Source organism: Cebus imitator, unplaced genomic scaffold, assembly GCF_001604975.1.
Source record: "Cebus imitator isolate Cc_AM_T3 unplaced genomic scaffold, Cebus_imitator-1.0 Scaffold158, whole genome shotgun sequence".
NCBI lineage: Eukaryota > Metazoa > Chordata > Mammalia > Primates > Cebidae > Cebus > Cebus imitator.
This window is the reverse complement of record NW_016107473.1, coordinates 270,675-287,304: the sequence shown is the minus strand read 5'-3', so window position 1 is coordinate 287,304 and position 16,630 is coordinate 270,675. Positions and strand designations below refer to the sequence as shown.

Sequence of the window (16,630 nt, the reverse complement as noted above, 5' to 3'; positions counted from 1 at the left end):
AAGACTCCACCTCAAGGGGAAAAAAAAAAAAAGTTTGTGGCAACTTGTTAAAAGTAGTAACATATTTTAAAATGACAAAATATCCAAATATGTAAAACTGCAAATTGTAGTTAAGCACTTTGAATAAAACATGGAAGACATTAACTGAATAGGGGAGGGTAGTCAGAAAAGGCTTCTTGAGGAAGTAATATTTTAGCAGAGACCTAGAAGCTGCATCAGCCCTTCCAAGTGTGGGTGAAGTGCCTGACAATGTTTGCCTCTTAGATTTTTATTTCATGTTAAAATGTGAACTTTTAATTGTAAAAATCATTTTCTGTAAATATAGTTATGTCAACCTCTCTGCACACGACTTGGTTCAGATATATACAGATATGATATTCATAGATGTTATTTGTACCACAGAACAAAATCAATTCAAGAAACATTTACTCTTAGCTTCAGGATTAACCCCAGCTTTCTTTAGGTCTTAAAATTACCACCACTGGTAACAGAGAGAGCACGGCATACCTGGGCACACCAGTATTCAGGGCAAAATTTATTAAGTGTCTTACCAATTTCATAATATGAGGTAAATACCTGAAACAAAAATTGATTGTCTGTCGTATTGCTATAACTCTTAGGCTAGGTTATTAATCAAAATAGGAGTCTTACCTTTAAGGCGACAGGGAGGCTATGCGGATTCTTAGAAAGAAATGGGAAAAGTTTTTCTAAGGCTACAACTATTTGTTTAGGCTTATTTTCCCAGACCTGTACAAAAATTCAGTCAACAAGCTTTGGGTAAATACAGAAAATTCATTTTGCTTTCCTCTGCTCTCTGTCCCTGAAGTCATTCATCCAGGTTGGTTGTTCAAAAGCCAAGAATCTCCACCACTCTTTACTTGACAATCTTTGTCAACTTAATGAAAATTCTCTCCCTTCCCCTCTCCCACCTCTACCCTCACTGAAATCTGTTTGCCCTCAAATGTTAATACTGTACTCTCACCTTTCAGTTACCTATTCCACCAACCTGCCTAGGTATCCTGTGTGCTTCAGGGAGGGAACAGACTTCCCGTGGCACTGTCACCAGACATGGTATTTTAAGACTCAAGCCTGAATGTGATCTTGCCCCTCAGACTAGTTCAGGTGGGCAGAATGGAGCTGAAAATTCCTTTTGAAGGTTGAGGGAAGAGGTTTATTTTCCAGCTGGATATGAACATGATAGCTATGCATTACCTTTTTGACTAAGATGGGAAAGCTTACCTAAGCTTACAATTTTTGGGGAAAGACACACTTAACTTGCCCAAGCTATTAATGGAGACTGCTACTTGTACCCAGAATTCTTTCTCTTAAACATTACATTACACTGTAACACTTTTTTTTTTTCCTTTGAGACAGAGTCTCGCTCTGTTACCAGGCTGCAATGCCATGGCACGATCTCTGCTCACTGCAACCTCTGCCCACCGGTTCAAATGATTCTCCTGCCTCAGCCTCCTAAGTAGCTGGGAATACAAGCGTCTGCCACCAAGCCCAGCTAATTTCTGTATTTTTAGTTGAGACTGGGCTTCACCATGTTGGTCAGGCTGATCTCGAACTCCTGACCTCAGGTGATCCACCAACCTCAGCCTCCCAAAATGCTGGGATTACAGGCGTGAACCACCGCACCTGGCCAAGACTTCTTAAACAGTTCTTTAAACTTCTCAACCAATTAGCCAAGTATCACATGACTCAACAAGAACAGACTTCAGGTTTTAGTTGACATTTTTCCTAAAATTAGAGGTGCCTTTCTTCTCTTTACCATCATCCATCTCTCATGTCACATATACACACATGAAGCAACAGGTTTACTATGTTTTTGTCTCAGGAAGCCAAAAGGACAACTCAAAATTTCACTGAGGCACCACGATTCAGTGCAGAGCTTCCTGTACTCCTGATACCTTCTGCAGGGAGTGAACCTGAGTTAGAAAACTATAGTATTCTGGTCAGTATTTGATGAGTCTAAATTTCAAAATTTAGAGAATTAAACAAACAAAAAACTGACTATAAATACTAGCAGAGAGCCTTCTCACATCCAGGCAAGAAAATCATGTTGAAAACTAAACACGAAGCACTTCTCAGCACTTACATCTTTGTTCCTTTGTTTAGTGTGCTCACATTCATTCTATCACTAATTGTCAGTTACCTTGAGATTTAGAAGCCAGGTTTTACATTTACTTCCAACAGATCAACATTACATATCCACACAAATGGGGCATCTGTCAGTTGGTTTTTTCTTGGCCCCTCACTTCTAGAAGGCTTTCATTCATTTTTGCTGGTCTTACTGTATATAGTAAATTCTCATCTTTTACTTACAGTTTTCCTGCTTCACCAATGTTGCTCTAATTACTTTTTACCACACCATCAATAAGGCACTTTGCCCCCATACTAGTCTTTCCCTGTTCTCTTTCAGACTGTCTCATTCTAGAAGTAACATTCACCCATGGATATTTCCACTTACCTATTGAGTCTGAGTGCCTTCTACACACCAGTTAACACTTTAGATGTTGAGTAAGCTTCCATGAACCACGTCTTCAAATCTCTGCCCTTGGAGGCCTTGTATCTTAGAGATTAGTTGAGGGGATTAAAAAATGAAGCTCCCAATTCAGGTTTGGAAGGGGGTGGGAAGGGCCTGCCCTTCCAATATTCCAGATGATGCCACCAATTCAGAATGATGGAGAATATGCAGTTTAAGGGAGCCAGTCTGACATTTGTGCTCAAGGACTGGAAGAAAACAAGACTAAATCATATGTATCTGGAATGTGAAGTTTCCTAAGGGCAGAGCAAATGCAGTCTCAAGCGGAAGTTGGCACGGAGAGGGTAAATGGTGGGAACTGGGGGAGGCAAAACACTTAAAAAGGCACTTGTATTAAGACATCAGTGAATGAGGTGGGGTCTCCACCAAGTTTCATGCTTTAAAAGGGGATATTCTTAAGTAGTCAAGGGCAGAATCATAGCTTATTAACACAAGACACTCAGAACATGGCATAAACATCTTCTAACTTGAAATTTAGAAGAAACTTTACAGTATGGGAAGGCACAATTTTGACAACTCTGTGGACTGTAACATTCAAACACATAATCATGGGAATTTTAGATGAAAGCCTTAGAGGGGAATCTAAATGCTGGAGACAACCATTATCACAAAGACATGGCTTGTGCCTTGTGTACCTTACTTGTTCACAATGATGCTGGCCACTGTGGCAAGAGCCAACCATGGAAATTCAGGTATAGCACAAAGACAACTACACACCTGGCATATTAGGTGCTGTTACCAAAATGATAATCAAAGAAAAAGGGAAGTTAATGCAATGATGAGAAGCCTGTGGATTTAGCAATGCGGGGTTGCAGCACATATTTAGTCTGCTATCAAACTGAGTAATGACTGCATGAAAGTTTACTGAGTCTCTTAAGGTGTTTTGATGTTCTCCTGCCTTCTCATGGCTCATCATTCCCGTTAGATGTTTTTAAGTATATACAGCAAAATCAACGGGCAATTCTCAAAATACTTGTCTGTGCAGCATCCTGCCCCACAGATTCTAATCTAATGCACATAAAGTTCCAGATTTATATGTCCTTCTATCTTTGGGTAATTTTAAGACAACTGGTTAGGAACCTTATCTTGGTAAATGCATAATCACTGTAGAATTCTGTCTTCACTGAACTTAATTCACTGCCTGCCTACCACCACCTTACAGGACCCCAATTTTCATCTACTCTTAGAACATTCACTAGTCTCACCCAGATCCCCTAACCTGCTGAATAGTGTGGCATTCCATCTGGATCAGCGTATCTCAACAAGTGCAGAAGGAATGAGGTCGTCGAAGCTTTTTAAAAATGTTTTTCACTCTATGTAAGTTGATGTCAACATTAAGTGTACTAAAAACTTCACAGTACATATGCTTTTATAAACAAATGTGTGATCAGTACATGCTCACTTCTACTAAATGTAAATATGCTTCAATTTAGGTCTTTAAAAAAGTAATCACGCAGTTATTAAGGATGTATATTCAACCTGAGGTATAATTACTAATAACTTAAGGGGACTACTAACAGTTCATTTTGGGGCACTTACTACCAGCCTCAGGTCTTTGTTCTTTCTCTCTATACTATGTTAAATACTCATTATATCAATGACTAATGCATTTATGTTGGCATTTACTTAGCCCTTTTTATCTGTGGGTCCTGCATCCAACCAACTGAAAATACTCAGGAAAACTTTTTTTACAAAGTCCCCAAAAGCCAAACCTGATTTTGCCACACCAAATACTATACTCAAATCTACATGAAAAATGCATTGGGTTATTCTGTCAGGTTACTATACAAGAAATGTATGATTAAAGCATACATGAGGACATATATAGATTTACATGCCAATACTGCACCACTTTATAAGGGACTTGAGCATCCAAAGAATTTGGTATACACTGAGAGTTCTTCTACCCATTCCCTCACTAATACTGAGGATCAACTATGCTAAAACTCTGCATGAGCCTAGAAGTCTTGTGTGCCATAAGCAGGTACAACATAGTAGCTCATTTAAAAAATAGTTGTGTTTTTTTTTAACTCTTAGTAATGGCTGAACTTTGAGGGGTGCTCAGAATATACCATTCTCATTTAACAGACTTAGTACAGATCCATTAGTAAACATTCAACCCTGGAGCCAACAAATATTTGACATTTATTAGAAGGTGTTTAAGACTTTTTATATACCTTGGCCTCCTGTTAAACTTTCATCCTATCATGTGGCAAAAAAACCCCACACAAAAACCAAATCACTCCCACCTTAACATGTGCATAATATAAACAAAATGAAAATGCTTCAGCCTTAATATTTAAGGAAACTCAAGTATGATCCGAGAACTTGTCAGATTCCATAATAGTAGGCAGATGATAACCTTTTAAAATATTGACATATTTTAATTCAGAGTCCATTCACCATCTTTCTACTCTGCTTGAAAATAAACTTTTGATCTCATATGTAAATACAGATTTCATAGGTAATGAAGGTTAAATAAGATAATGCAGACAACCAACTTTGGTCCTTGTCTCAATTTCCCCAATTAATTAACAACTTTTAGACCATCTGCAGTGACAAAACAAAACACCAGGAAAACTGCTATAACCACCTTAAAGTTTTTATTTCAATAAGCTCATGCTAGACAATTTCTTAACAGCTTTAAAATGCAGTATTTATTAACATTAAATGCACTAGAACGGAAACAGCCAGACCAAACTGTAAATACAGAATTAGGCACATCTCAATGCTGTGTCCCTGTGTTTACATTACTGGATAAAGAAAACTAAGCATTCTTCAACAACTTTTCTATGGTCTTAAAATTCAAGGAATATGTGCATTTTCCTAATGATTCTTTAAAACTAAGAATACCACATATGGAATTTATCAAGGCAAACAACTACATTAATTTGGACTTCAGTAAGAATGTAACTCAAAACCACTAAGCTAAAGAATAATCTGAAGTATTAAGTGGTTATGATGATCTTATTTCCATCAGACACCAAGAACTGGCTCTGTGTATATTGAGCTCTCCTTACCTTTACTGCTCAGTTGAGAGACTCTTAATTCTCTAAATTTAGACAAACTATGCGGGACTGTCAATTCAACAGTATATCATTAATATATAATAAACTTTAACGTGACACTGAGTTGTTTTCCAGGCAGTTGCAGGTTGCATTTTGTCAGGAGTCAGTGTGTCTTCCAACTACAGGAGAAAACCCAAGTCTGGCTTGTAGTTAGACAGATTTGCCTGTAAAATGAAGATCTCAAAAGTTTTCAGTAAAATCTCCAATACTTTGCAAGCAGCTTTAAAAAGAATTCATAAAATGTTAAGTACTTTCTTTCCAAATATAGGCTGTAAAAAAAAGGTGTACATGCCAACACCAAAAGAAAAAAAATTGACCCACTTTTTTCCCCTCCAAATAGTTAAGGCTATCTATTAAACCTGAAGCAACATGACCTCTCATGTATCAGGCAACTTCAAGGTTAAAGCATTTTAAGAACAAGGTGTCAAAGCTGTTTTTTTTTTTTCCTCAGGTCAGAGATGAGGCCATTACCAACTTGTTCACTCATCTGAATTTCAAAATGGCTAAATTAATGTGAACATTTATTACAATACTTGCATGGATTTGTTGGCATGTTATCATGCCTAAGAAAATCTTAAATAGAACCAAAAATGTAAACATGCTTCACATTCTAAAGCCAGAAACAAATCAAAAGCAATTCCTATTAAACCCTATACAACCAGATCACTACCAATCACACAACAAAACATGCACGTTTATTAACTTGTTTATTAAAGATTTAAATCTCAGTTCAAGCCCAATTAAGTTCTGAACACAATGAATACTACAGTTCCAATATCTAGGGAGAAAAAGCCATTTAAGTCTTTCTTATTAAAACGTATTTGACTTTCATTTTAGAGCATTTAAGGAATCATCTGGCAGGCTTCCTATCACACTGCCCCATTAAAATGCTAGTGTATTTCCCCAAAAGCTTTAAAATAAAACTATATAGTCTGACAAATGTAAAACAAAATATTTTCACTTATAACCACAGCACATCATTTTGCAAATTACAAGACCATTTTAATATTATGGGACCTTTTTTTTCTTTCCGAGATGAAGTCTCACTGTTGCACAGGCTGGAGTGCAGTGGTGTGACCTCTGCCTCCCAGGTTCAAGCAATTCTCCTGCCTCAGCCTCCCAAGCAGCTGGTATTACAGGCGTGCACCACTGCACCCAACTAATTTTTTTGTATTTTTAGTAGAAATGGGGTCTCAACCATGTTGGCCAGGCTGGTCTCGAACTCCTGACCTCAGGTAGCCCGCCCAACTTGGTCTCTCAAAGTGCTAGGATTGTAGGCGTGAGCCACCGTGCCACTGGCCAGGACTTTTTAAACATAGTTTTAAAGCCATGTTTGTCACTAAACCAGAAAGACACAATTTTTAGGTCTCCTTCAATTTGAAAAGTTTTGCCAATTCTGCTAACGTACAATTCGATTTCCATCTTATAAATCACTGTTCACTTCACATCCTGAAAATTTGTCTTTTCATCAACTCCAGAAATATTAAATTCTTACCTTTCTATTCAGGAATCCAAAATTAAGTTCCTTAAACTTCTTAAAGAACACATTAGAGATGAAAACCTTAGTTAGACTTCACACAGTATTTTTAAAAGCTGATTTCTAGATTTATTGGGTTGTCTAACCTAGTGTTATGGAAGTTTATTTCTTATTACTAAGACAGCATCTTTAAAATACAATGACATTCCTCAAAACTTAGTTTCCAAACATCAAGTTTGCCCGTACTGCGGCTTGGGTCCAATTTTAACACCTGTCTTTTTAAATCTATTATTCAGGTATCCCACATTTTTCTACTCATATACACACAGGCTAGAGACAAAACACATGAAAAGAGAGAAAGCAGAAATGGTGGATAAAACACTGTAACTGCTGCTTCTTAGTTTCCACTTCAGTGGCTTAAGTCAAATAAGCCTGGAATCAACCATCACTGTCGCCAAAGTCTGGCTTATGCAAGGAGTAGGGAACATAAATGTTAACTACAGACTTAAAAATAAATGACTCTGAATCTCACTCCATCGCTACACCCTTGGCATTTGGGTAGAGTGTACACATACATAGATCTGTTACTCTATTTAGCATTCACGTGTTTTTTCTTTTAACTCACATTTTTTTTTTAAGTTGCGGATGCTAAGAGCAGTCTGAGGGCCCTGGTCATTTACAGCTAATAAATCACTGACAATCAGAAAGAAAAACTAGAATACAGGCAGTTAACAGTTACACATCAGTTACTCATGTATTTGTAAACTAGTACTTGTTTAATAGAAACAAATTGTACCCCCCCACCCTAAATTCCATGCTTTAAAAAAAAAAAAAAATCCATCTTTATACATTGCTTTAAACACAATGGCATTCTCTCTAAATTTAAATACTTGAGCAATATATGAGGAACATAATTTATTAACTTTTAGAAAGTAAAATATCCTGGAATAACATCAACTCCAAAAAAAGCAAAAAGGTATATTTTAACTTTACAAATGATCGTTATGTATACCGTATGATTAAATAGTCATATCATAATACTTAACAGCCAAATAAATCTAACAACAAAAAATATAGCCAGAATTTATACTGCCAAATCTGACAACACCAGAAGTGAAATGTTTTTGGATGAATACAAGATGTATTTAAAACAAAAAGTTACAAATTTTCTTTAATACTGTTTATCTCTTGTACATTTAACAGTGGAAGTCGAAATCTTCAGCAACATTTAATTTTCAAAATCTTCTGGTCACAATCCCCACCAAACTCAACAGGCCGGGACAAGTGCAATACCATACAGAAACACAGCATTGCAACCGATCCCAACCTGTGTAGAAAGGGGTTTGATTTTCCCTTACTTTTCTACAGACTTTTCACTACCACAGTCAGTTTTGCATGGATTTGCACAGCAGAATATCACACAGCTGGATGCAAACCTGCAAAACTAACCATAGAACAGTGTTCAGTAACAGGACAGTTTGATTAGGCGACAGGCCGAAGCTGGAGTTCTACAGCTAGCAGTACTTTAAGTGCTCATAATGCAGTAGATAACTAAACACTACCTGCACTATAAGCACTTTAGTGCTACAGAAGCTGTCACATCAGAGATACACCAGGCAGATTCTACATCGACACAATAAAAGTACACAAAATTAGTAAAAATCATTCATTTGAAGGAAATAGCAGGCCACCATCAGTTTTGCATAGATTTGCACAACTACATTCTTCTTGTAGTGCAACTATGCAAAACTAACAGAGGACTGCAAACAAAAACTATTAAAACACCTATATACTTGCTTGGCTTCAATTAGTGGATGAATACATAACTTCTTATGCCAGAAGGAGCACTTAGGGCAGTAGATGCTAATCTACTTCACTATCTGCACTAGATGCACCTTAGAACAAAAAGCACTCAACATCAGCAGGCCCTGCACTTTAAAGCCCATGTTGGCTTCCCGAGGCAGCTGTCACCATAATGCTACAAGTGCCTTCACTGCAGTAGATGCACATATCACTACCTGCACTGTAAGCACTTTGACATTATTCTGACTGGTCACAATCTTCAGTTTTACAAGGTGATGTTCTCTTTATTCCTGCTAAATTTGAAATAGATAATTAGAATTAATACCTCAAACTCTAACAACTATAAACCATACAAATTCAGCATAATCCCCAATGGGGATGAGAAAATTAGTTTAATTATCTCAAAGATATGAGGTCCATTTAGATACATATTTACGCCTTAAAAGTTCTTTACAGAAGGCAGTCAACCAACCATCGAACTAGCACTGGAAGTGGTGGCTCTTCCAATGCCTGGCCTTTCCCAAATTGATATCGAAAAAAAAAAAAAAAAAAAAAAAAAGACTGCAAATAAAGAACATATATACAGGGAAATTTAGTCCATATGTACCTTTTAGAGGAAATCTTCACATCCACGTGGCAAAACATTTTCCTCTTCTTCTGGCTTCCACTTAGCAAATACTTGATGAAATGATTAACAAAATTACTGTTCAGACTACATTTCAAGTGTATCAGTCAACTGCAGAACTTAAATACCCTGTTTAAATCTATCAACCCAGGTTATATTCACTTTATACCCAACTTAAAAGAGGTTCTAAAATTATATTTTGTAAACTGCATAAGCCACTTTCCAAAGATGTACAGGGATATTTACACTGTTATTTTACTAACTTAAAATTAGCAAATCCGTAATTAGTTTTCTAAAAAAGGTAAATTGTCTAAGGTAAAAAATACCTACTTTTACTCTTTAAGAATCCAATACTATGATACTCAACTTTACTACAATAGCAAGAGAAATTTGTTTTTAAGAAAAGTTCAAGAAAATCAGAATACACTTACCCACTCCAGAAAACTTCCTTTACAGCCAAGTATCCTCAGAAAAGCCACCGGTGCAGTTAGGTCCACGTGTATGATGACTGGAGTAGTGGGAAATAAGGAAAAAAAGATAAACATATTTGCCCAAAATTACTACCACCGTCCAAATCTGGATTTGCCATTTTCCAAACTCCTAATAGCAATTAATTCCATCCGTTTGCAAAACTGAGGGTAACAGAGTCGGGCAATACTAGCACGATTTAAAAGACCAATAATGTATAGTTTAAAAATGTGGAAGAGAATAAAGTTGAAAAATCCTTAGCTATCAGATACATGCCTTAAATAACCTCCCAAAATACTTGATTATGATCAGTAGCAATCACTGACTCCACTGCACAGCTCCAGTAAAAGGGAAAAAAAAGCAGCCCAGGGACTATTCTTCACCACCCCTCCCCCAATCAAGACCTCGTGGCTGCAAGCCGGGATAAAGAGTTGTTTCTCCAACTGCTGTGGCCCTGATGGCATGCCGTTAATTTTCTCTTTTGGTGATACTACAACACCGAGCCTGCCTTCTCCAGTTCCTTTTCCCTTTGCTGCAGTTTAGGAACAGAAGACCACGCAGGAACACCGGAGACTGCAAAGTGCCCGCCACGCTCATGGAGCCCGGGCCGGCAGCACATGTCGCACAAGGGGGCGCGCGGCCCTGCGATTCTCCGCGTAGCCACCAGGGGGCGGCGGGTCAGAGTCGGCCCCGCCGGACGCGGCAACCCCCCCTCAATCCGTTTCCCGGCGGCAGCCGCGCGGCGACCGGCGGCGCCGAGGCCCGAGCGCGGCGGGGACGCGGGCGCGCCGCCCCTCCTTTGTGTCCCCCAGCCCCCCCGAGCCCGGCCCAGAGGGGCGGGGGCTCCGCGGCCGCGGTGCCCGTCGCACGCGGCCCGAGGCCTAAGCCGGGAACAATCGGCGGAGGCGCGCAGTCGCCGCCATGTCCCCCGCCCTCAACCCCGCGCAGCCCGCCCCGCAGGAACATGGCGGCGGGGACGCCGCTCCCGCCGAGCCGGGCCGGCCCTCCCGCGCCGCACTCCCAGGGAGCGGCCGGGTACGGGTGGTTCCACGCCGCCGCCGAGGCCGACTCCGGCCTCCTCCCAGGGCCACAGTGGGGAAGTTGCGGGCCCCGCCCCAAGGCTGCCCACGCGGGCTAACAAAGCCCACGCGGAGTGGGGGTGGCGCCCAGGCCGCGCCGAGCTCCCGCGCCCCTCCGCCCACCCTCGCGCGTACAAAGTTTGGGCAACCGCGGGCTCCCGCCCACGCCACGCCGCCCTCTGGCGCGCAGGTACCTCGTGGGCGCGCCCCCTCCCGGCCCGCGGCCTGCCCCATGTGCCGCCGCCGCCGCCGCTTTGTTCTGTAGGCGCTTTAACTCTCGCCCCCCGGAGAAACTTTCCTACCCGGGGACCCCAGGCCCCGGAGAAGGCGTGAGCCTCGCACGTCCACTCCCCGAGGGGCCATTGTGTGCGCCGCCCGCCTTCGGGGCGGCCCAGGCAGGGTCCGCGCGGGTCCCGGGCGCGGCCGCCACGCGCACGCCGCCCCCTCCCACCCTCCCGTCCTGGCCCTGCCCTGCCCTCGGCCGGCCCGCGTGCGAGCGAGGGGGCAGCCAGGCGTGGCTGCCATACGCCGAAGCGGCCAACGGCCCGAGACCCGCCCCGGCCACGCTGCCGCCGCCACGCTGCCCCGGGCCAGTCCGCCCGGGGCCGCTCCGCCCCGCCCGCCAGACCCGGGCCGCACACAACAGGTTTCCCTCCGTCGCCGGAGGGGCGGGTAGACTCACCAGGAGAAGTAGCCGCCACCATCTTCGCCTGGCCCGCCGCGGGCTCCTGCTCCCGCCTCCCCGCCCGCCTGCGCTTTACTACGACCGGAGGCCCCAGGCCGGGGGTGCGGCCGGCCGGCCCGCCCGCCCCGCGAGGAGAGCTTGGTGGAGGGGCGCGAGCCGCCGCGGCGCTGCGGGGGTCATCCCCACCCCCTCGGCCTCGCCCGAGGGCGGGAAGTGGCGCGAAGGCGCAGGTCTGGCGGCGGCGGCGGCACCTCGAAGGACCATGTGGGTGAATGAAGGGCGGCGGCTCCCGCCTCAACGTAAATACGGACAAGCCCCACTCCCTCATTAGCATAAAAAACAAAGTACTTCCGACCTCCCCGCCCGCCCGCCAATCACCGCAGGCCCCGCCCACGGCGGCTCGTTCTTGGCGGCCGGGAGAGCGGGAGTCGGGAGCCGCTGGCGGCGCCGCGCAACCTTCCCCGGGCCGCGCTCCCCCGTGGCCCGCCCACCGCCGCCTTCCTCGCGGAGCGCCTCGCCCGGACACCTCGCGCCACGCCTCCGGCACGCCTTCCGTTAACAAGCTGTGTGCGCGTGCAGACCCCCGCGCGCCGCACACCCTCCTGGAAGCGCACGCTTCCCGGGGCTTCCTGGGAGCCGGGCTCTCTCCCTGGGACTCGACGTGTACGCGATGCGATCACAGTTTATTACTTTACTGGCCCTTGGTGGGTTTCCGAGGTAATTAGGGGCCTGCTCTATGCCATCCGGAACCAGAGAAGTAAAATCCAGGGACTTTCTCATCGAAACGGAATTGCTCACTGCAAAGATCGTTAGAGACCCAGAAATAAATAAATTGCAACCCGACACTCTTGTGAATGCACATATCCTTGCAATGTGTTTCCTTAACCTGGCTGCGTGTAAACCAAAACGCATGCCGGGGCAGAGGTTTCACAGCTGCAGTACCTTGAGCCTCCCCTCTTGTCCAGCTGCATTTAGTAAGAACTCTGGGCTCTCCAGTAGAAATAGCATAGCTCGGAAAGAACCTCATAAACAACCACAAAGCTGAGAAAAAAAGACCAATCAGGAGCACCTCCTTCTACACATTGTGGTTCAGGAAATTCCGGAATTCTCAGAAACATAATTGTTAAAAGTGAAGATTCATAACATTTACCAGAAACACAGCAATTTTAAATTGGTTTAAATAATATAGTAATTAGTTACTGCAAAGCACATATCACTAGTTCGTGATTGTACAAGTCAACTGTAAAACACATATTACCAGAAGATGTCTTTAATGTCCCAAAGTTAAAGTTTTTGACATTCGAATCTTGACAGTATTGCCGTTTACTATCTTTTTGACCCATTTTATCATGCTTTGCTGAAAGCCAATTGTCAAACTAGTGATGACAAAAAATAGTGGATTAAAGTTTGCTTTTTTTAAATTAAAGGTCTATTTTCTAGACAGTCCTTGCTTTGTAAATCAAAATAAATGGCCAAATCTGAAATTTTATAATAGCTAATATCTCTCTAATACAGTCATTTACAAAGCTTTCAAAGAGGAAAACACTGCTACTTTTATTACAAGTCTAATTTTGCATTACTTTTGGTCAGCATTGACTAATATGTCAATGCCTTTTTCTTTAAAACTATCTTCTGTTTTAAATTAGAATGGTTGAGGTGGAGGGATGTTGTGAGTAAGATTGTTCATCACACTCTCTGAATCACGGGAAATCCCACCTATATACAGGTTTCTTAGCAGGAGTTATTGATCTCATAGTTTCCTTCCAATTAAAGTCAACATTGAAATGCTACTAGCTTTAAAAAGCTGTTTTTAGATATCTAACAATATTTCTGTGGAAATCTGACATACAAGCAACTATTTTCTGTGACTACAGTATAAGGAATAATTCTTAATGTATATACATTTTTTACTGTAATCAGGATTTTGGAAGATGCAAATTCATTTAAACCTACTGACTTGGAAATTCCAGAAAGTTTCAGAATTAGTTGGTTGCATTTTATTTTAAGGGCTTCGCTCATACTTCCTTTCAAAATTAATAAATTATCTTAAGTATAATTAGAATAATTGAAAACTTTTAAATCCCAAATGAATTTGAAGCTTAGCCAACTTGATGTTTTCTTGCAGTCACTACTTCAAATGAGAATCCTATCTTCCTCAATTTTAGGGGCTACACTTGGGTATACTTTATAACTGAAGGAAAGATTTTTGTGGTTATGATTTTGAAGATCACAAAAATATCTGAACTGCTAGCAAATGCCTTCTGCAACCAAGGAATGTAAAAATAAAGCAATCTGAAATGCCAGAGTGAGACACACAGCCTTCTCAAGTCAGCTGAAACACAGTACTGTTTTACACAATCCAGAACATTCAGAGGATTTTAGATAAAATGAAAAGCTCAGTTCAACATCAGAGCAGTTCCATGTAACCCTCAGTTTACATGATATATAGAAAGTAGTAGAGAGTATCTGTTTTTTTACTTTTTACCCATGTTTTTCAATCTTATAGATGTTATGAATTAAGAACATCTGAAAAGTTCTTGACCTTATAAATAATATTGAGGATTTTATTTTCTACCTTTTATTATTTATGTCAGTGTCAACTGAGTTAAACATGTTGAATTTTTTAAATATAAATTCAGTTAAAATTATTTTTAGCATAATTATAGGGTTTACGAAACTAATAAATCAATCACATTTACATTATAGATGTGAAAACGTCGGAATGATGCAGGAATGTAAGACAAAAATATCTTCTTAGTGTTATTTTAAACCTGTATTAATATATAATTTAAATAGTAATTCAGAGAGTCTAAAAGTTTGCTAAACAATTAAGTATAATTCATATTTTTACAAATTGGCATTTTTAACATGGATGCCTGGAATTATGTATTATTTTCCCACAGCATTTGTATTTTATGGAAAAGGGAAACAAACTTAAACACCACGTTGAGTTCAGAAAGTGAACTGGTTATAAACCAAGAACATTCTGGACTCTTTTGTAATGTAGCAAATAGTAATCAATGACACACATTTGATGATGAAATTTGGGAGTTTTTACAATATATATTTATAAATGTCTGAAAATGCACAGTCTAGTCCTATATTAATTATGTTTTCTATTTTAACTATTTGGTCCACTTTAGCAATTATGTATTATGTGTCTGCTATGCTTGCCCTGGTCAAAGTTATAAGGAGGGATCAGACAGAGCCTACACCCATGAAAAGTTCAGGAACTCCAGAATATTCTTGATTACCACCAGTCTTTCATAAATAAGCTGAAAGTTTCATGTCTTCAACCTTTTCTTATTTGTTCCAATGTCCAGTCCATTGATTCTTCTGATGGCAGGTTATTTTTACATTCTTAATTTAGAATTGAGAACATCTGCATTTTGTTTATGTTGGTAGACAATCCTGCATAACATGAATATATGAATTATTCACTACAAATGGCATTCTAAGGTACTATTAATGACAATAAATTTGTAGTGAACACAAAGACCATAATCATTTAATCTGATAGACTTAAGGTTTTGGAATTAAGAAATTATAAATTAAAGAGGGAAAAATGAATGTGTGTGGTATTGAATAAAGAAGCAATTTGAAGAAATTACTCTCTTTTTGTATCTTTGAAATTGTTTACTGTGGTTCTCTGTAGAACCAGATGGGAATAATTGATTATTATTTAATTAAGAAAAACAGACAAAATAGGTATTATTTGTTACAATGAAGAGGATAAAGTCTCTACCCTTAAAGAAGTTTGCTATGCATTGATGTCTATCAGTATATGTAAAGTGGTATGGCTTTTATAAAACTAATATGTTTTAAATTTAAATATTTAAAGGCAATATATTGTTACAGTACATTGTAGTAAAGTATTTCACTAGTTTTTCATTTGTTTTTACTAGAAGAAAGAAACATCAAAATTAGAAATAGCATATTTTCCATTTCTTGTTCTTAACTCAGTGGTTCCCAACCTGTCTGTACTTTACAATCAACCAAGAGCCTTTGAAACATGCAAATGTGTGACCCTTACTTGCAGATATTCTAATTTAGGTGGTAAGAAGTGGGGCCAAATCCTCTTTTAAAAATTCCCTGGTCATGCTTATATGAATCAAGATTGACAAGCTCTGATTCTTAGTTCTTCAATGAGATAAAAATGTCTGATTAATCATTCCTGTTAGTTGATAAATCTTAACTAGGTGTTGGTGCCTGTTTTTACCCGTATTGCATGTATGTGTTATTAATTAACACATAGGAAAGCAGTGAGAAACTCTTTCATTAAGGAGTTATGGGCATAAAGGTTAAAAAAAGAGAGAAAGAAACCCTTCTGAAATAATTCTGAAAAACATCATGCCTTAAACTGTAGTAACCTTGTTTTGAAAGACACATTGGCAATTTAGAGTGCTGTTATATCTTTGCTACTTGGGGTTGAAGTTTAATTTAACTAACAAATATACTTAATCATGGGTAAATCATTCCTTGCATAGATTGTGTTATGTTTGAAAAAAATTCTCCGGAACAGACATGTTTAGATATGATAAACTGAATTTGTTCTCAATCACTTATCAGTGAAAAAGGGCTACGAAGGGATCACCTGGATCATCTACAATTTTTTTAAATTATAAAAGACAACAAGAAGTAAAGTCCAGCACAGGAGAAATTGCCAAATACTCTGCTTTTAGTTAATTTCATTCAATTTGTTAAACTCTTGTTGTTTCATTTCTTTGTTTTGTTTTGTTTCGTTTTGTTTTGTTTTATTAATATTCTTGTTTTCAAATGTAGGATTTAACTTCAGTTTTCCCAGGGGAAAAAGTTGATTCAGCCTATCATCTGGCTTTATTCTGCTAGCTAATAGTTCCAGAAACAACTTAAGTTGT

At 40.2% G+C, this 16,630-nt stretch overlaps 1 protein-coding gene across 1 annotated transcript; it reads right to left on the bottom strand.

Annotated features, from left to right (window-relative positions):
* Window positions 1-9,331: 9,331 nt before the first annotated feature.
* LOC119473419 (translation initiation factor IF-2-like) lies at window positions 9,332-12,761 on the bottom strand. The gene is made up of 3 exons (XM_037743887.1): window positions 12,696-12,761; window positions 11,751-12,408; window positions 9,332-10,029 (listed from the first exon to the last, which is right to left on the bottom strand). The coding sequence occupies exons 1-3, from the start codon at window positions 12,759-12,761 to the stop codon at window positions 9,938-9,940; spliced, it is 816 nt and encodes a 271-aa protein (XP_037599815.1). The 3' UTR covers window positions 9,332-9,937.
* Window positions 12,762-16,630: the final 3,869 nt, after the last annotated feature.

Excerpts from the sequence above, each read along its gene's own strand:
- LOC119473419 (XM_037743887.1), bottom strand. The coding sequence starts at position 12,761 with ATGCTATTTCTACTGGAGAGCCCAGAGTTCTTACTAAATGCAGCTGGA. Across the intron at positions 12,409-12,695 it reads GACAAGAGGGGAGGCTCAAG|TCCCAGGGAGAGAGCCCGGC; the intron begins GTACTGCAGCTG and ends GTACACGTCGAG. Across the intron at positions 10,030-11,750 it reads GGTGGCGGCTACTTCTCCTG|TCATCATACACGTGGACCTA; the intron begins GTGAGTCTACCC and ends CCACTACTCCAG.